Source organism: Semicossyphus pulcher, unplaced genomic scaffold, assembly GCF_022749685.1.
Source record: "Semicossyphus pulcher isolate SPU_LCO1_2020_fin unplaced genomic scaffold, fSemPul1.0.p SCAF_7, whole genome shotgun sequence".
Lineage (NCBI taxonomy): Eukaryota > Metazoa > Chordata > Actinopteri > Labriformes > Labridae > Semicossyphus > Semicossyphus pulcher.
Genome location: NW_027211748.1, coordinates 9,958,630 through 9,979,232, shown reverse-complemented (window position 1 = coordinate 9,979,232; position 20,603 = coordinate 9,958,630). Strand labels below are relative to the sequence as shown.

The window sequence follows — 20,603 nt, the reverse complement described above, 5'->3', positions numbered from 1 at the left end:
CATCTCTCCATCAGCATTCCTGTAATTAAAAAGGCAGCCAAGCTATATCAAAACTCTGAAACACAAACAATTCCACAGATGCCAGGGGCATTCGGGGTGCACTGGGCTATAATGTGGTAAGAGGGGGAGGGGGGACGGGTGGTGGAGGATCGCTGCTCTCTGCTCCGGCCAAAGTAGGGAAACATGATCGAAGGCAGGGGAATGAGCAGACGAGAGAAGGACGGGGACAGAGGAGACAGAGCAAAGGGGGCAGTGGGTGAGGGGCTGAGGGAGAGAGAGGGGAGGGAGGGTTGTTCAAATGGCTGATACCATAAAGGGGAGATGTAGAGGGCCAGCCTGAGGGCAGACTGTTGACAGGCTGATGGACAGCACCGCTGGTCCTGAGCATTAAGAGGGCCATAGGTCTACAGAAGCTCCCTTATTTCTCTTTTGTTTATTGGTGTATAAATCACAGTGTCTCTTTTGATGTACTGTAGCGCTAAGGAGCAGCACACAGTGTCATACAGAGTATTTATTGATAACTACTCATGCTGCAACAAGTAGGAATGACCCCTTGCTTTACACTTTTTACATCTTCTACTACAGTACATGTTTCTTTATTTGGGTTCTGAAATATTGTTTCGCAGATTGTGGAAAAGAAAAACATGCCCATTGAGAAAAGAGCTCAAGCAAAGGACAGGAAGAAATATATGAAAAAGTGAGCTCCATACAACAGCGAATCAGTTGCCAGTAGCTAATTACCCAGCCGACTGGGACATTAAGAAGTGGAGGTAAAAGGCTGGAGGCTTTTCCTCAAAAACCTGGCTAACTTGATGACTGACTGTGATAAAGCAAAAGGCCTCGTCCTGGTAATCTAAGTGGAAGCTAATGATGAATAGAGACGGCCGAACAGAGAGACTGGACTCCAGATTTCCCTGAAAAGGGAAAGGAAACATTTAGGCTAACATAAGATTAACATGAAACAGACTCTCCAACAGACTGAGGTGTGAAAGGAATCCAAGATGAAAGGGAGTCTAATGAAGTATTTTCCGCTTTTCTTAGCAGGTGCGCCCCCTGTTTTCATTTTTCAGCTTTATTATGAATCCAGCATACAGAGGGTCACTTATGCATTGTTTCAATTACGGGCCAAAACTGCGCTTTAATAGGGCCTACGCCTTTTATGCTCATGCCATCAAACACAACACAAAAACGCTGCGATGTATTATGTGGGCTGGAATAAATGAAAGGAAAAGGCTGAATAATCAAGATAAATATATGAAAATATTAGTGAAGGACAAACTCCATCATATTACTCAAACCGAATGGATTTCTTGCCAGTGGTAGACTAGGTTGTGGTGGGTTTAAGAGCGTATCCATATAAATCCTCTGTTCATTTTGGCAGACAGTGCAACAGTAATCATAATCCATTATGGCTCGTACAAACGGGACAAGACTGGGCAGGGTCACAACAACATTGTATTATTTTGTCCATCCATTTCTCTTATTTATTGTACCTCCTTCTCTCCAATACGTACGGATGAATGACTGTAGGTTCAGTCGGTGAATAAAGCCTACCGCGGGGACTCCTTAACGGTGGAGCCATAGAGGCAAGGAAGGAGGAGGGAAGGAGGCAGAGGAGTGTCCAACACAGGGCGGAATGAGGAAAGTGAGTTGACTGAGTGATGAAGTGAGTTGGTGGTGAGAGTGTAGAAGGACAGCCAACTGCAGCCTACTTTGGGCTGGAGTTACAGTGTTAGTAATGTACATCACAACGCTCACCCACTTATGCATTTAAAGCACATATGAAGCACACGCCCTGATCTCCCAGATGGATGGAAGCAGACATGCAAGTTTGGCCGATTTGTGGTGTTCTCTCACGCTATGTCTTACCAATACTCCCTCATTTCTCCCAGCGTGACCTTATTCAGGTCAAAACCCATCGTTGTTTTTTAAACCCATATGTCCTTTCATTTAACTGAATAAAGGTGGACATGAGATAATCTCACCAGAAAGGGAACTAGCAATTAATTTAGTTGGTTGTCAGACACGTTCCGAGAAAGATTCACTTGTAGCTGAGATCTTTAAACACAAAAATCTATATGTCATACTGTATAAGCAAGCCCACACACACACACACACACACACACAGACACACACAGACACGCACATTATGGCTTGTGGGATCAGTCTGGGAAGGACGGGGGCAGCCGAGTCAGACAGGACACAGGAGAAGGCCGGGCTGGACCAATCAGCTGCACTGGAGAACAAATCCCATCAGCCAGGCAGACAGATTGTGTTCCAGAAAAGCCAAATTCTCTTGGACAGAGAACAAGCCCCGGGAGATGCAACTTTGTCTGATTACCAAGAAACTTCCTGTGTGGACATCAAGCTCATACGATCGTAGGGACACAGATGAAGCTCAGTCTACTCCGCGAGTGTTTATTAAGGGCACAGCTGAAAGGCAGCGTCAGACGCAGTGCTGTTTCAGGAAAACATTGCGTGAGAAACAATACGGGGTTGGCGAGGAATAAAGGGGCATTTATCTGAGCTTCATTTCATGCTACAATGTCAAATTATGGCTTTGGAGACTGGCGGCAGGCTAATCTACACAGACCTCATATTTGTTTAGGCATTGGATGCAATATTGGGAACACGGATGGTTGGTGAGGAAGACCAGGGCTGGTGGGGAACAAAATAACAATGACGGAGAAAAATGAAAGGAAAATTCTTGGGGTGAAGACGACTGGGAAGAATTTTGTGTTTATGGTTTCATTCTGTGGAGTGCATTCTTGGCAGCTGGGTTATCTTTGAGACATGAAGCTTCCCTGCAGCGCACATGCCAGCAAGCAAGCAGCTGGCATGTTGCCTGCCCAAACCCAGCATGTTCTTGTTAAGCAACCATTGCTGACAAAGCATGGGCCACAGACGGAGAGAGAGAGACACCCAGGAAGAAAGAGAGCTGCAGCGCAGAGCGAATCTACTGGGAGAGAACCTGTTGATTCAACGATCCTAAAAGAGAGGCCACAGTTTACACACATCTGATTGAAGCACAGTCAAACACACCTGTGCACACTTTCACTGAAACTTTGCTTTAACCCTCAGCCCTCCCTCAATCTCATATTTCTAGCCTCACTTTCTAGACCTAACTCCCTGCTCCTCTGGGTTCTCACACATTCATGCTGAGGTGAGAGGGGCAGATGAAAAGCAGAGGTAATTAGGGAAGCTTTGAGTGTGACTTTATGACTGCGAGAGGCTTTAAACTTTTTCACTTTCTCCGCCCTCATTCGCTTTGTTCTTTTCCTCTATTCCCAAGCGAGCCAGAGCGCTGCAAACTCTGAGGGAAAAATGCATCCTGCCCTTATGTGTCATGTCTACTCCTCAGGAGACTGGAAAGGCGTAGTTAGAAGAAAAAAAAGATGTATTCGCTCCACTATTAGGTCCATAAACACGTTTCCCCCTCCACCCTGTGTGATTAAATGAGACGTGTAGGGATGGATTCCGGATATCCTCCCTAATTTGAGCATGAGCTCATGGAGCAGTGCAATGTCATCCTGTGTCCAAGCATCAGCCTCTAGAGCAATAACCCTGTCGGTCAAAACATCTGCAGAGAAAAATACATGCAGACGTGAAGTGAGAAAGTTATGATGTGAGAGGGAACGGGCTGAAGAGATCACAGGCTCAAACTTCCAGACAAATGCAGAGAGATTGCAATATAGATAGACGTGCTTGAGACTGATGAAAGAATTAAGATAGGACACAACGGCCAAGTAATTCATCATTGCTGTCACTTGCACACACACGTAGACATGCAGACGCACATACCCCTCTATATATAACACATATATATCATCTATATCTAATAACAAAGACAGTTGCTTTGACATAAGTTGTGTTATGTAAGCCACCCAGGATGATCCTGACACTCAAAGTGAGGAAAGCAAAGGAATTTGCTAATTGGTTTCATCCAGGGTGGCTTATAAACAGCAAGGCTTTAGGCTAGATATCCTCGCTTGTCTGTGTATACCTACAGGGAGGATGAAAAACTTTGGGGGGGTAGTTCTGTAAAGAGCGACTGCCATGGAAAGTACTGTCTTCTGTCTCCAAGCAGGCAATCAGAGGAGATGCAGATTCCCAAAGGGCAGTTAGAGTAGGTAGAAATCAGTCACCTGTGAAAGCCAAGGCGACAAACAACCAAACCTAACAGTCAGTTTCTCACTTCACTTCTCACTTCTTTGTCAAACACTCCAAGAACAGGGGGGTCTGGAGAGTTCCTGGATGATGAGACAAGGATCAGCTAATTATGTCGCCTCAATAAGGAAAGGCACCGTCCTTGCCATGGCCTCTTTCTGTTTTCCGTCCCTCTCTTGTTGCTGTCATGCTTTCTCAAATGAACTCCTTGTCCCGTCTTTGAAGGGCACATAAAGTTTGAAATGCGCTGCACTTTCACTGATGATTGTAAGCTATCTAGGCCAGGAGGGTTCACTGCTCTGAAAAGCCTTTGCCATTTCCTGTGAGGAGAACTTGAGCCCTGAAGTGGTCATGGTGACTTGCAAGGGTGGTAAATATTGTACATGCTCACATGTCTTTCGTACACATGTACGCACAAATGGTACAGTGATCAAGATGCACATGGACAAACTGTCAAACGCCCGTACACACACACACACACACCATGACAACAGAGTTGTCATGGCCTTTAGCTGTGGGCCACGTCCCCCTCATATCACTGACACTAGTGATCAGAAGTGTCAGCATATTTCTGACATCTGCTCCCCAGCAGCGCAAGTATACAGTACACCCAGATACTTACTCTCTTGCTCATCAATCTCACCTGTCATACACACACACACACACACACACAGACAAACACACAAGCAAATTTGATTGCCTGCACAATCATTTGGCAAAGGAGAGATTGCTCCATATTAGACTGAAGTAATTTATGAGGGCTTGTTAAAGCTAACTAAAAGTAGTACGAGCAAACAGTCTGACAAACATGTTCCTGTGGCCAATCCATCCGTCAAACTGTCTTTAAGCCAATCAGGAGGCCACGGAGAGGTAAGATTACTCCCAGATCTGATTGACTAGAACAGGCTAACAGGCCAATGCCCTTGATGGCAGCTCTAAGCTGACACAGCTCAGACTGGACTCTGTGCTAGACACCTACCCACAGTCAGGTCCAAACCTTTTTACAGATCAACCATGGCCTGGATTAGAAGATTCTGTCTGTTTGTCTGTTGAGGAGAGAATGGGGATATAGGGCAGGGTGACCTGGATGTAACTCAGCAAATTCTGTATTTTCCCAAATCTGAAACCCTTGGGGCAGGACAAATCTCTGCGTGTCCGGCTGACATCTGTCAGTGGATCAGCACACAACCCAAAGCTCAACACTGACAAGAACAAGCTGCTTTTACCCAAGCTCAGTCTTCCTTGACATGTCGCACCTAGACTTCTGCAACTACGCCTCCGCACCCTGAAGTGGCTCCCAATGGCTGCTCTGTCCGATTCAAGTCATTGGTACCCGCCTAACATGCTGCTAATGGCTCAGGTCCATCCTACATCCAGTACAAGGTCAAAACATAGACCTAAGCCCATCCGCTGTTTTCTGCTTCTGCCAAATGGCTCGCTACTACATCTCCCAGAAAGACATGGCTACTGTTAAAATGTTTATGACTGTCTCCTCGCTTAATAATGGCAGAACAAGTTCCCAATTGACATTGGGACAGAAGAAATTCTCTACATCTTCTGGATGTTAAACTAACCTGTTAGACAAAGAATAAGAAAAGTGTATCATCTAAATGTAATGTAGTTTTTGATGAACTTTGAACTTGAAACTTGAGACAGAAGATGCAGGAGAGGATATACTACATGGGATCAGGCGGTTGATATGTAAATACATGGGACCTGCCTGTGTAATTTAACGTGTGGCAGTTGCAGGGTAAAATTGGACGTCAATGTCTGGGGAGTAACAAAAGAATATTGGTTCTGTTTCAGTAGAAAGCTTGTTATCGCAGCGTACAATTGAACCAATTTCTTTATAATAATACAGTATCAGGAACATTTGAGGAAAAAAACCTCCCAGCATTCATAAATGTGGTCTGTGTTTATGGGGTCATATTCATGACATGACAACTCCCACACATGACAAAGCACAGTAGGGCCTTTAGGGCTGTCAAAACAAAGGCAGGCCAACAAAAACACACACACACACACACACACCGACACACGCAGACATACTCCTTGCACTCACACACTATCTCCGTTCCAGTGGGCATGTCCTTCTGGCTAAACCTTAGCAAACAGCAGGAGTGATTCTGAGCTGAAGCAATAAAAGCTACAGTGTATAAAGAAAACACACACGTTATACGATATACCGTATGACTTGAATGACAGACAGCTGTACAGAAAATAGTGCCTGCATCATGAAAGGGTTATCAAATAAACACAACATATTAATAGTTTTAGCCTGCAGACAACTGTCTCTGTGCTGATTCGCATTCGTTGCAATTGGATAGACACTAAAACGGGTGCAAGGAAGCTACCCGAACAATTTTCCACCATCCACTGTGTAAATAACAGCACCAATGGTTTCAGCCAGAATCCTATTAGTTCATGCATATATGAGCCCCTTGTTACTTCACATTCCACTCGAGGCACTCAGACAGCAGAGACTGTCCTTAGAAAGCCTCGAAAAAGTGAGGGCTAGTGACATCATCATTTTCGGCAACACCAACTCCAGTTTCTATTGTTCCTACATTGTTATTTTCCATCTTGGCCTTTTCTGGTTATATGAAACACCTGATCTTTATTCTCCAGACAGGCTCAGACATGAGGTAAGGAGGGAAAGATTTTAAAGATGATGAAAAGGACGAATACCAGGAACACAACTTCAACAAAGTTACTTTTATTTATGTAAATTCTATTAAAACATTCTCTGAATAAATTCCCTATGACTGTTTTCTAACAAGTTTAATTATCTATTACATATAACACATATGATGGGAGTATTCAATATTGGAAAACACGACCAGTAGTGTTCTCACATCTCTACTTTTCCTACATGGCGTCTAAGCCGTCCATTGTCTGGTATAAAACTAATTGCATGGTGCCGAAATTCCTACAAGTCTAAAAACATCCAGAGTGTGTTTTCCCACCCTGTGGAATTTTGTTGGAGGTTTTGAGGAGGAAAAAATTGGTCTTTTTTGGAAATGGTTAAATTTAAGTGACACTGCAATTACAAGAGGAAGAGAAAGGACAAGCTTGGGCAACTTGGGCACTGCCTGATTCAGATGGGTGCAGCACAAAACCCTTTGGCAGCCCGGAGCGATCTGAAACAATTTACAGCAGAGCCTTTTCTATCCGGAACTCAAGACGTCTGAACTGACCAGGCTACCAAAGAGGCGTCGCGGACAAAAAATGAATCCACAAAGTAAACATCAAACAAACAAAATAATGACTGTGGAAAGACTTTTTCCCTCTTCAGAACTACTGTAATTTCTTCACTCGTTCCAGTAATTGTTCTGTTGCCCTGAGAGCAGGATATTATAATGTTAAAGAAACCATCCTTAACCAAACAGCAAAGGCTGAAAAAAGGCCTCTTTTTCCTGTTTACCCTAACTGAACCCTCTCCACAGGCCATTGTTGCCAAACCCAAAGAAGAAGGGAAGAGGGGAAAGTGAAGCCATGCCCATTTTCTTGCACACTTGCCTGCCCGCCAGCTACCGAGACCTTGGTGAACTGAGTAAAAACTTTTTTTCGTCAAATACTGGACAAATAAATATCCATTGCAAGTTAAAAAAAACAATCCCAAAGTTATTGGATTCAAATCAGGGGCATAAGTTCAGTTTCAGTTCAGCACTTAGCCGGGTCAAGTTATTAAATTTAGTTCTGGAGAGTCATTCACATGCATTGGTCAGTACGATTTTTCCCTAATAACTGAATGACAACTCACCAACATCTTTTTCCCCATCCATTTATAACAACCCTGTGTCTCAGGCCAATCCCATCTAACCCAACCTTGGCCCCTTTGTCTCTGCACTTACCCTGGAAGGCATCCGAGTGGCCGGAGAGGAGGTGCTCAAGCTCGTAGCTGTAGGAGTGGATGTTGTGTTGGGTTTCTCTTTTTACAGCGAACTGGTAGCTTTCCTCCATCTTCCGGGTGCAGCAGGACGGACCCTGGTGCTTACAGACCAACAGATCCACATCTAGGAGAGTTGAAATGGACATACGTTTGTTAATATTCTTTCCTCAACATTTAGTTTTTAATTAATTTCAAATCAGTTCTAACACATACAAAAGTATGTAAACCAAATTATACAATATACAAATATATTTAATCCTACAATATATATGATTCTACACTGTACTGTGCAAGTATGTGCAAGTATATGTATAGTGTCCTGAGTATGCACATAGATAGACAGGCCATAACTCCACTGGGAGACAGAGGGGGCACCATGGGAGGGTGAGAAAGTAGACCAAGAATTCATACACGTTTCCTGCTATAAATACCATGTCTGCCAAATATATAAATATCTGTGGCTCAAAGGACTGCACACATGTCATTAAGACATACATGTGGACATGTATGTATACTGTACTTTATAATAAAACCACAAAAATACACGCATGCAAACATGCAAAATGACTGCACTCACACACACATACGGTTTGGTGTGACATCACCTCTAGAAGTAACCAGACATTAGACATAACACTGCAGTTCATTCTAAGCACATGAAGGCAATGACCTAACTGCAAATACTATGATCCAAAGAGCAGCTCAATCAGGCACAATTACATCAGCTGAAACAGAGTCCGGCCTGCCCTGCCAGGCTGTGTCACCTGCTTCTCACCATCTATACTTATACAGACACCGTCATTACATCACTGGGGCTGGTCACAATTCAAATTGGCAATTCAAATCGCCCTTTCCAACCAAATTCTTTGCAAATTCACATGCACATAATGCAGGAGTTTGATATGATAACTCATTTTGCAGTGGGGGGAAGGGGTGAACGGGGGTGGCTGGAGGCAGGTGTTGTAACAAGAGCCTAAAGCATGGCCTTAGGACAGACCGCAAGACCAGTGCCTCACTGTCCAAATCCCTCCATGAAACACAATAGGGTTGCATTCTCAATCCCTCTTTCCCTTTCTGCTCCCTCTCTCCCATTTGCCTGGCATATCCTAGTGAGGCCTGGGTGTCTCTTAATTACCCAGTGAGGCTCCATTTGTTCCCATCCTAAAGCCAGACGAGTGAAGTCATAACTGGCTGTCCTGCCCCTTCCAGCTCATTATCTCCATCTCTGTAGCAGTCCACTCTTTTTGTGTTGACACTGTTTCCCTGTCGACACCATTTCTGCAAAGGCCTATCTTGTCTTCTTCGTGTAAGACTACCAGTACCTGGACAATCAATGTCAAAATTTTGCAGATGCCCCATTTTATTAACAAACACTTTGCTTGTGCTTACGTGTACTGCTTCTCTGTGCAGACCATAAAAGGCTTACGAGTGCTCTTTTCCACATTTTTAATGGGTGTGATATAAATTCAACAGATCCCTTAGTTATAAAGCAAAGCACTCAAATTTGGCTCCTGGAATGAATAATGTAGGCCACGAAAGGTGTCAAACTCGTCAAACACTCAGTGCCCATTGAAAGCATGACGTGTTGTTTTAAGGTCGTCTTTTCACCATATTTGGCGTCTGTCCTCTCTGCCCTGCTGTCCCTGACCCTGCTCTCCTCACTGGCTGGCTCTTTCTCTCCTTTGTGTTTGTGTGTTATCTGTGATATGAAACTAATATCCAGGGACTCACAGTGGAATCCAGCCTGGCCTCTCCGTCCCTTGCGAGTAGATGCATGGAGTAAGTGATACTCGGAGAGACTTTGGCTGTTAAACCACCACAGCAGTCAGGACGGCCTGACTGTGTCACGAATATATGCCGGGCCACTTTCTGCAATCATTAGAAGTCATGTCACTGCCTGTATGTGCAAAAGTGAACGTATTGCTGAGTCTGCTCCTGTACGTCTTTGACAATATTTATACACAGTATATTTATGAAAAGCATCTTTGCGGCTTCTGTCTGAAGGGTAAACTAGAATATGTATTGAGGACTCAGGGCAGCAGTCTTCCAAGGACTCTGAGAGTCATTGAAGTCTTCAAAGTAGGACATGCTGTATCTATTAATATCTGTCTGCCTTGTTTTGAGTAAGAAATGTTTTAACCAAGCTCCTGTTAAGTTTTCATTACACGGAGGACAGAGCATTCAAACTTTTAAAGGTCACTGACTTCCCCATAAACTTTTTCATCATCAACTTTTTTATCAAATAGAAACATATGGTGAAATAAAAAACAAATCACAATAATAAGAGTTCCTTATATTTGCAAAGATTCTCAACCTCTTCCACCAAGACTTGAACTAGAACTCTGTAGATACTTCAAATATTGGTGGCGTCACTTTCTAGTGCTAGGCTCAACATCTGTGGCACTGTATTAAATCTTTAAATGAGATTGACCTTACTGTGCTTGGGGGTATTTGAATGTTATAGTCCTTCACAAAAGTGGTATTTTTTCAGTAACCTTATTGTGGACAAGAAATTAACTAGTTGGTTATGACACTTTCCAGAAATTGCAGCATTTCACTGACACCACACCTTCATTAGTCACCGGTGATCTCTGTCCAACGATTACACACTTTTAAAGTCATCCAGCTGTGATCATGAGACAGTTATCTAACCTCTGAAGAAGTCATGCAACCTGCAAACACATTGTAGGTGCACTGGTTAAAAACTAAAAAGCATAGCATCCTTAAAGTTATAATCTTGATTTTCATTCATATCTATTGCGGAATGAGGTAACACAATGGTGATTGAGCCTATGGCCCACTGATGAACGCCTTTGCATTTGCAGTATAAAGTATTACAACTGACTGGGTGTCTGGTGGCAACATTCACGGGAAAAAAAATCACAAGCGGCGCCCGTTTTCCATCACCCAGCAGTGGTTGGTCTGCCAGAGAGGCGGAGCTAAGCGGCTGTTTTTCCGGTCTCTGCAAGTGTTGTGAGTAAACAGTAATCTACTATGGCTGAACAAACAAAGAAATGATGGATGACTACAGATACAACTTCAAAAATAAAAACAAATTGAACGCTCAGATGAAGGCAAACAGTACAAAAAGGAAAGCGAGCGAGGAAAATCAAGAGTTACAGACACAAAAAAGGGAGCCAGCAGTAGATGTCTGGTTAAACTGGGAAGTGTCCTCCCGCAATTACCATATACCGCCATTAGGGGGCGCCCAAGAAAACGGAACCTCGAGACAAAATCAGCAAAGAGATAAGGAGGTACAGCTTTGTCCACAGGGGTCGCAAAAATCAACACAAACCGAAAGTTCTTCACAGTAGCTTTAAATGTTGGTAAATGGGGACAACAGATATATTAATCGGACCTTTCAAAGCTAAAGCTAACTAGCCAGGGATATAAGGATAATATGCAGAATAAGAGGATCGACTAGAAAAGCTAGTTGACATGCAAAAAGATACGATCCACTTCTACAGCAGCATTTTGTATGGGGATTTTACTTTATTTTGTAAATGTAAAAGTATCTAATGAATTGTGAATGTTTTGTCGAGAGCTGCAGCTATTCTATTGATTTCAAATAATAACTTTAGACTTTAAAGTGACCCTAGTCCTTTGTAACCAGTGCCCAGTGTGTACGCTACTCATTCTGCCTGGTCAAACCTAAACACACTTGGCTCTCCAGACTGGGTGTCAACTCTGAAAGCTGATTTGCTTAATCGTCCACAGGTGACAAATACCACTCGAGTAATTTGCCGTATTAAAGCCAGGGCTCAAGGGTCTTGACTTGTTAGTCACAATCCCTTCAGAAACACCCCAGTGCCCTTCATTGCAAAAGTCAAAACTGATGAGTGGAGAAACTCTACCACTGTATAATTGCCCCGCTAACTCACATGCCATTTTCAATGTGTGGTGCTACAGAGCGGAGCAGAGTACTGAATACTGCTGAGAAATGTTAATACTAGTCTTTTCAAGCACACGTGCATAAACTCATGCACTTCTAAACTGACTTATATGCAGCTCACGTCTACCTTACATACTGTGGATAGTTTATTTGATTTGGAATGTGTTGATGACCGGGACGGTTGTGGTTTCCTGATGCTGCTGTTTTGATATTTTTCCCGAGAACAAGAATAACTTTGTTAGAAAAAGCCAATTAATGCAGTGACCCTTCTCCTGCTTCAGGAAGCCAGTTCCCTTTGAAGTTCCCAGATCCACTGAACATACAGGATATTTACTCTATACAGATTGGCTGTGTTTTGGATGGACCGAGTTGAATGAAAACACATCTCAAAGGGTCTTTGCCGCATACCTGCGCTTTTGGACAACCTTGAAACACAACTGGAATGTTTAGATTTCCCAAACCCCAAGCTGGAACGCCTGCAGTAATTGGCACGGGGTCCGGAGCCGAGCCAGAGGGCAGAGGTTGGAGCGGCGGAGCTTAAAGAGAGAGTGGAAAGCTGCTGGGCAGATAGATGAAGCAGCATTTTATCAGAGGTACTGGCTGAGTAATTATGGTAATATTTAAGATGATCTATTGATAAAACAGCGCTCCTGTCATGTACTATTTTTGCTCCTACAGCTCAAAAAGGTTCATCTTTTCTTGATGGTTATTATACTGGAGAGGTAGATGATTAAATATACTTGACAGTCTAATAACCTCATAAAATCGCATCAGCCTCTTCTACAGTCAGAGCCAGGAGGGTAAGGTAGCACACAATCCACTGTAACACAAGATAGACTTAGACTGAAATCCAATAAGAGGTGTGTAGAGAAGGAGTCAGACAGAATAATCAGCTTCAGACTGGGGCAAATGGTGAGGCTTGAGTGTTTGGACAGGAGGTGCTGGTCACTTCAATTATCTGCTGTGGTTTCAATTGAAGACTTTGTCAGAGAGGTCGTCTTTTGTACCATTAGGTGGAAGTATTCTGGTCTTATGTGAATTTTCAGTGGGAATAAAGTATTTTTGAAGAAGGCCAGGAGAATAAAGCACAGATGCTAAATGATTGTAACTGTGTGTGGAGTACGAGTGCACCATGTGTGTGCTCTCTCAGTAGGAAAGGCCATGTTAAAAGAGAATCAAAATAACTGCAGCCAATCAAAGGCCATGTTGAGCTTTGAGAGCTTGCCAAGGTTTTCGACGCTGCTGTAACTGGTTAAGGATGTGGCGACATGTGATAACACACTGTGTTCTCATTCCCTTGCTATTAACACATGACCCTGCTTGCCTTGTAATAAAGATATGAGACACTTTCTCTTTCGCTCTAAAATAGCTGTTAATGACTCAGTAAATCAGGGACTGGCAGTGGTAATAAACTTTTAAAGACGGGATCTGCGCTAGTTTTGTACACAATCAGACGAGCTCTGCTCCGTCAGATAGTTTTAACCGAGCTGTAAAATAGGTTGATTATATCTGAGGACATTATGCAAGAAGCAGAATCTAGAAGCATCTCTGGGAACAGCGCTGCTAGTCATCTGCTTCTCAAATGACCCTCCTATAGGTTATATATAAACACCACAATACTGTATGTCTTTGTATGAAATAATTTCTGCCCTATGTTTTCATTCTAGACATTAAATATTTGTTCCCTGGCCCACAAATAATACATAAAGAGCAACTTTATCTTTATACCACACCTTTTTATTGGAACTTCCCTAATGGATGACATGAAGTTGCTAATGCCTCATATTAACATTACTTTCCTCTGGAGTTTTTTAAAGTTCACAGGTTATGAGGCGGCTGTGACTCAGTGCTGGAGTGGGTCGTCTCTCAATCGGAAGTTTGGGGGTTCGATCCCTGACTGCTACAGTCACATGTCGAAGTGTCCTTGAGCAAGACACTGTACACCAAATTGCCATGAATGTCCATAGATCCTGATTTGAGATTGGCATAGTAGCCTTTGCCATCAGTGTGTGAATGTGAGTGTCAAAGGGTTAATGTAACGGATTACTAGAAAGCGCTATTTAGGTACAGTCCAAAAAATCACAAGCGGCGCCCAGTTAGTGACGTGTTTTCCATCAGCCAGCAGTGGTTGGTCTACCAGAGAGGGTAGGCGGAGCTAAGCGGCTGCTTTTCAGGTCTCTGCAAGTGTTGGGAGTAAACAGTAATCTACTATGACTGAACAAACAAAGAAAAGATCGATGACTACAGATACAACTTCAACAATAAGCGAAAATCCAAAGAAAAAGAAACAAATTCGACGCTCAGATGAAGCAAACAGTCTGAAAAGGAAAGCGACCGTCAGCGATGAAAGTCAAGAGTTACAACCGGAGCCAACCGTGGACGTCACACATGCAACACTGTCTCGATATCTGGGCTCCTGCAATACTGTTTATCGCCATAGGTGCCGCCAAAGAAAACGAAACTGAGATGTTCGAGATTAACACTTTAAGTTTTATAATATTAGCACTTTCACCAATACTTGCTAACGTAGGATTACAGTACTCTTGATGATCATTAAGGCACTAATCCTTCAGACTGCATGTCCTGTTTTCTTTGGATACGAGAATTACAAACAAAGGGTTACTGCATTAGTACAGTAAAGATGCAATTGTTTAATATAAGATCATATCCAAATGGCTGGCTCTTCAGTTCCCTGCCGCCACACTCCTCCAGGCGCTTAGTGTGAAATCTGTTCACCACACATGAATGAAACGCAGCACTGTATCCTAAAACAAACACCAGGCTGTGAAAAGGGCTGAAGCTTTGCCACTTCAAATTTCAAGACTTGCTTTTGTTGGCATTTGATCTGAGAACTGAAGCAGAGTAGCGGAATTGTGTACACACACACATATTCACCAAATCTCCCACTCTAACACCCCCTTCCATTGGTCAGCGCTTTGAAGACAAGATTGCGCCTGACCCAGAGCAACCTCACTAAGACGAGGACAAATAGAAAGCAAAATAAGATAGAGGCCCAAAATGTACTCCTGAAACTACAGCAGTGTTTGATTAGCTGTGAGGGGAAGGATCAGCGGAGAGGTGGAGGAGTGTAAAAGAACAGAAATGCAGTTCATCACACCTGGTAAACAAACACATATTTATATCAGTTAATAGCCAAGATCAAGGAGCCACAGTTTGTATCTGGATTGGATCAACCATGAAAATGTCATGTATAGAAAGACGGTGTGACAGACATAAAACATATTGATAGTGTTTTCTCACTGTCAGGTAAAATGCTCCAGAGCAGCTGCAAATGCAAGTGGAGAGACTCTTAGCTTCTGCCAACATGCTGCAGACTGTTAAAGTTTGTCATGCAAGCATTGCTCCAGACTGCTGACATCCTCATAAGACCAGGGTCCTTCAGTTGTCTTTAAGAGCCAACCCGAAACTACTGCTCGCAATGAAAATGACATCCTCTGTTGCTAGTAGTGACACCCTGCTAAACAAACATATCAAGTGGTTTGGATGCACCTCGAGGTATGTTTCCCACTCAGCTATCTATTGCTCTTCTCCCTGTTAAAGCTAGCAGACTCAGACTGGCTGATACTTAAGCTGCCATCGACCTGTGTGTGACACTATGCAGCAAGAATTCTGATCTGCAGTGATATATAGTTGTACATCACATATCTGTGGGTGGTCGCAAGGAAACACGCATTTAAATCTTTGATATCCCCAAGGCTTAAATAATCTAAATAAAGGAAAAAAGATTTACAGTGTTTAAAGATTTTTAAAAAGGAAGTAAAATTAGAGTGATGATGCTCAGTGAATATCCAACTTGTGTTATATGACTGATGAAATGACCCCTAATAGAAGAAACATGACATATTTAGTTAAAAGTGATGAAGTCTATGTTTGCAGAATAAATTTCAGGAAAAACAAGCATAGTTGACTCAAAGCCTAAACCCGCTCAAAATGCGTTTTGCCTCCAAAACATATTTGGAACCAATGTTTATCCTCATAAAATAACTTCTCGTCTGAGCTCAGGAGGAAAGCGCAAACCACAAAACCTTTAAAGCTGCTTTTAAGAATCACACTGACAAAAATCGAACAGAAGTCAGGAAAAAAATGTCCTCAGAGGTGCCAAAAGATTCTGTAAGCCTTTTGAGTCCAAAATACCTGTTCTTCTAAAATGTGGTTCCTGAGCTCAGTTGCATGTACGCTTTAAGGCCTATGCCATCCCAAGTGTCTGAAGACACATGGCCTAAAAAGTTAGTGGTGGCAGACGTTTGTGAATCTCAATATTGCACATCAATCCCTTCCCCCCTATTGTGGACAAAATATCGCGCCCTCTTTATCCACAGAGATTATGAGACCTACGCATCACACTCCACTTGCTCAGGCTCAGAAAGCCTGTCTCAGCAGCTTGTGAATGTGCCGGTCGGCTTTCTGCCAAAAGAAATGTGCAAAATAATTGTTTAATCTCTCCAAACAGACTGTGTGTATGATAAGCAGCTGGCTGGCATATTAATCTGCAAATTGTGGAGAAAACAAAGAGGCTCTAATACTTTATAACCAAACAGGATCAATCATTAACATTTCATCTTAAAATATTAACATTATAAATATATATACACATTTTTTGGAGGGAGTCCCCCAAATATACATACAGTCTTAAATAACATATATTACCTGCAATTCAATAAGGCTGGACTGCCAAACCTCTTGGGACACACTTCACTTACTCTAAGATCCTTTCAGTTTATCCGAGTGCTAAATTATTTAAATACAACACATCATAATAAAAAGTAACCCCCATACACAACATCAGACAAAGATATCTTATAAAATGTCATATACTAACACGAAAATCTGAGGAGAGAAAGTATGACAAAGATGATAGAACCCAGTTATGTCTCAGCATCTCTTTCTGCTGTCACTTGGGTGAACTTACTTGCTTTTTAGAGGCCACTGATACTGCTTGTTTACTGACCCACGTGCGCTTTTGACAGACGCAGCCTCCTTTTATAATAAAGTTAGGCAAGGCAGAACTATTTAAACACATTTATACGTTTGAACATGGTAGCAGAAAGCGCTATGATAGTAGTTTAAGCTACATGTTTGACTTCTGCATGTTCATCTATGATGTGTGCAGTGCGCTTTAGCCCCAGTGCTCTTCACTGAAAAGGTGCCAAACCCACTGGCTCACCTGTGCCAGGTGTCTCCGGTACGCGGTGCAGCGGCCCGACCTGCCGCAGCTGGAAAGCAGTCCTCACTTCATGACAACTGTACGCGTCCACGTCGATCACAATCACCGCAAATATGAACGCTGACAAAATCCAAAAGGATCCGCAAGAGTTCACGCGTGGGCATATTCCTCGGGACATTGCCGCATCTCACACCAGGTATCCTCGTGGATAGCCTACTGACTGCAAACTGTGTGACAGCGTTGAGAACAGGCGCCACTGGAGTGCAATGAAGCGACGATGAGTTTAAACATCTGACAAACGTTTCCGTCTGATTCTCACATTATTGGTTGGGATGAGTGTGAGCGCCTCACAGCAGAGGTTCGGGGTCTTCTCTTGGACAGAGGGAGAGTGGTGTGTGGGCTGAAGCCAGTCTGTCCCGCGCTCAACACTTTGCAGTGGTCGGCTGTCTGCACGCCTGTTTCCAAAGCCTCGCGCGCACTCCCCTCCCTTTCTGTTTACTTCAGCTAAGTGCCTCAACTCGAACTCAATACAATATCCCTGTAGGGACTTGCAGAGTCAGGGTCCTAACAACATTTTAAATCCTCACAACTAAACAACTCCCTGTGATATCATAGCCTAAAAGCTTATTTCATATTTTACTCACAGAATTTGCATCATGATATGTTTTGCTGTGGCTTCTAGCTTCCCTCTGAAAAGGATGTCAATCTCAGTTGTTTCTGTCATTTCTATGTTGCATTGGAATAATATAAAATGACACAAAATGAACCACAAGTTTATTTTATCATATTTAACACCATTTGGATTTAATTCAATCTTCAAAACAAAACCTCATAAAATCAAACCCTCACCCAAGTTTTGTTTCTCTAACAGTCAACTCATGGCGACAGCTACTCCCTAAAGTATTCAAATGTTGAGGGGGCAATGCTTTGCTATCATGTTATCTCCCTTCTTCATTAAGACGTAGAAGAAGAGTACATGCACTGTAGGCCAATAAGCTTTTATCTAGTTACAGATCATTAAAATTCAGGAGTTTCACAGTTCAGTGACTGTTGAGCAACTGATTCTCCCTGCAAACCTGTGCTTAATGATGCTGAAGCCTGTATAGCAATAACAGTTATTTGAGTTACATTGCTGCCATCTGCTGGCGAAAACATTTAACATTTTATGTCAAGTTTTATATCACAGACATTTTAACATACAATCAAACTGATAACTTGCTATTTAAATGTCATAATATGTTTCTCTGATCTGTTGTTCAGTAATTCACTTAAGGTTTAAAATTTGGGCGAATCCAGAGAGGGCTTTGGAAGGCATGCCCCATTTGAAAATTCACACGTGCAGATTATGAGACTTTAGCAGACAGATTACTGTTACACACACCAATCATTGTAAAAAAGTGAAAGCACTTTTTTGCATGCATTTCAAAAGTTTGTCAACACATATCCAAATGTAACCATGCTGTTACGTTTGAAGTCATTTTACACATTTTGTGCTGAATAGCAACCTCTCCTGGACGAACAATATATCAGTGGTCCACTGCCAAATGTTAGTCTAGTCAGAATTTGTCAATCTGTTTCTACAAATTCGCCCTAAAAATAAAATATAAAGTTGTATATTAGTGGGATTATGGCAGGTTTATCACCTGGTGTAGTTGGTTCACAGGCTTCCTTCAGCAGAGTTTTTTTATTATTCGTCATCTTCTGAACAAAGGGAACCATTAATTTCATTTCAAAGTTAAGGAAGATCTCTACTTGAACTGCTAACTTCTAAAACTGCTGTCATCATTGAGGAGAGTAGCGTCTTAATGCAATGCTATTCGCATTTTAATACACTTATAGTACAGTATGGGCCGGTTTCACAGACAAGAGTTTAATTAAGCCAGGAGTAGGCCTTAATGTGTACTAGTTAAACCAGGGAATTAAAGTGGCTTTCATGGACGTGGCTTAAGCTTAGCTTAGTTAGTCAGTGACTATGGAGTCTTGGAGTAAGGTAAGTAAGCTTAGAAGAGAACACCAGGGTTAAGCCTCATAAGGTTAAGTACATGCTGTTGGTCTAATGGTGCTCATAAAAACCCGGAATGGAATTGAAAAACACAGTGACTGGTGTGAATCTTGAGATAAAACAACGGCAGAGGCAAAGACAATTTGTTCAACATACTTTAGTGAGTCTGAAAAAACTAAAGCAAAACTGTGTCAAACAATCCAGTAATTGAAAGTACAAGCCAGACAAGCCATATTTCTATTGTTGTAAGTTTTAGAATGATATCTGCCTTCATAGACTCTGTGGAAGAACCGTAAAATGGTGTAAACAAATAGAGAATGCAGAGATCAGAAGAGAGCGATTTAATACCGGTGAACTGTACACCAGATGATTGTTCGGACAGTTCAGATGAAGACCTGAGCACAAATGATAAATATTCCAAAGAAAGTAAATTGGTTACTGTTTTTGGTAAATATATTCCACTGTCTGTGTCAATCTTTATTCTTCTTTCATAGTAAGGACCAAATGAGTTTATTGCTTCTAATGGAGGATTTTAATCACCACAAACTATATCTTAAGACGGCCTTGATTTCGTCACTCATTTACTTTTCCGTGCACACTATTTAAATAAAAAAATTTAATTAAAAAAACATAATAAATACATTCCATATTTTAATGCATCTCATATGGTTGTGCTTCAATGTAAAAGCATCTCTGTATGCAAGTCCTTGTTGGTCATTGCTGGCCTCAGCCATGGGGACAAACTTGATCCTGACTTTCCATTGGAGGATCAGGACAGCAGTGCTGCTTCAGTTAGTTGTGCAGCACTCCGATTACACTTATCCACAAGTACTCGTCTGGCTGGTCTCTGTAGTGCATGTTGGTCTTCATTCAGATATTCCAAATAGTCCATGCTTCTTCACAAACAGGTCTAAGCAGAAGTTAAACCTGCCTCTTTGAAGGATTAATTTAAGCTTCAATTTGGTCCTAGAGTAGCTCTAACCTTCCCTCTTGCAATCAGCTTAGTTTAATCCAGAATAGGCTAAGTCTATGACTATTTTAAAATAGGTCTGTGCAAGTTGCTTTAAATTAAGACAGCTCAAACAGGCATTTTAGTCTGGGACTAGGCTTAAGCCTTGTCTGTGAAAGGGGCCCATTAAGGCCTACTCCTGGCTTAATTAAAGCCTTGTCTGTGAAGCCGGCCCTCAAGGTTGTAAGCCAGCTATAATGTCAACCACTCAGTTAGAGTCTCTCCTTAGGAGCCATCCATCCCATGACCTTGTCAACACCCAAACATCTGCTGCCTCAATATACAAGAACTTTAACATGTCAGAGACAGACGTTATTTCTTTATCCGGGTGTTTGGAAGTGTAAGCAGCCAGGGTAGAGAGCTAGTCCCTAAGGAGGAGTAACTAATCAATGTTACAACAAAACAACAATATATGACGGTCACTATAGCTCACTTTCGCAGGAGGCAGTTAACCAA

The 20,603-nt window shown here is 42.4% G+C and overlaps 1 protein-coding gene across 2 annotated transcripts in view; it reads right to left on the bottom strand.

Moving 5' to 3' along the window:
- Nucleotides 1-17,503, bottom strand: part of LOC138611703 (glypican-5-like) — a 101,484-nt gene extending 83,981 nt beyond the window's left edge. For both annotated transcript variants that reach the window (XM_069684902.1, XM_069684903.1), the window contains exons 1-2: nucleotides 17,137-17,503; nucleotides 8,022-8,183 (exon numbers count right to left, since the gene is read on the bottom strand). In XM_069684902.1, the coding sequence (XP_069541003.1) occupies nucleotides 8,022-8,183; nucleotides 17,137-17,314 (340 nt within the window). In that variant the 5' untranslated portion in view covers nucleotides 17,315-17,503. The remainder of the gene's footprint in view (nucleotides 1-8,021; nucleotides 8,184-17,136) is intronic.
- Between the last annotated feature and the right edge of the window lie 3,100 nt (nucleotides 17,504-20,603).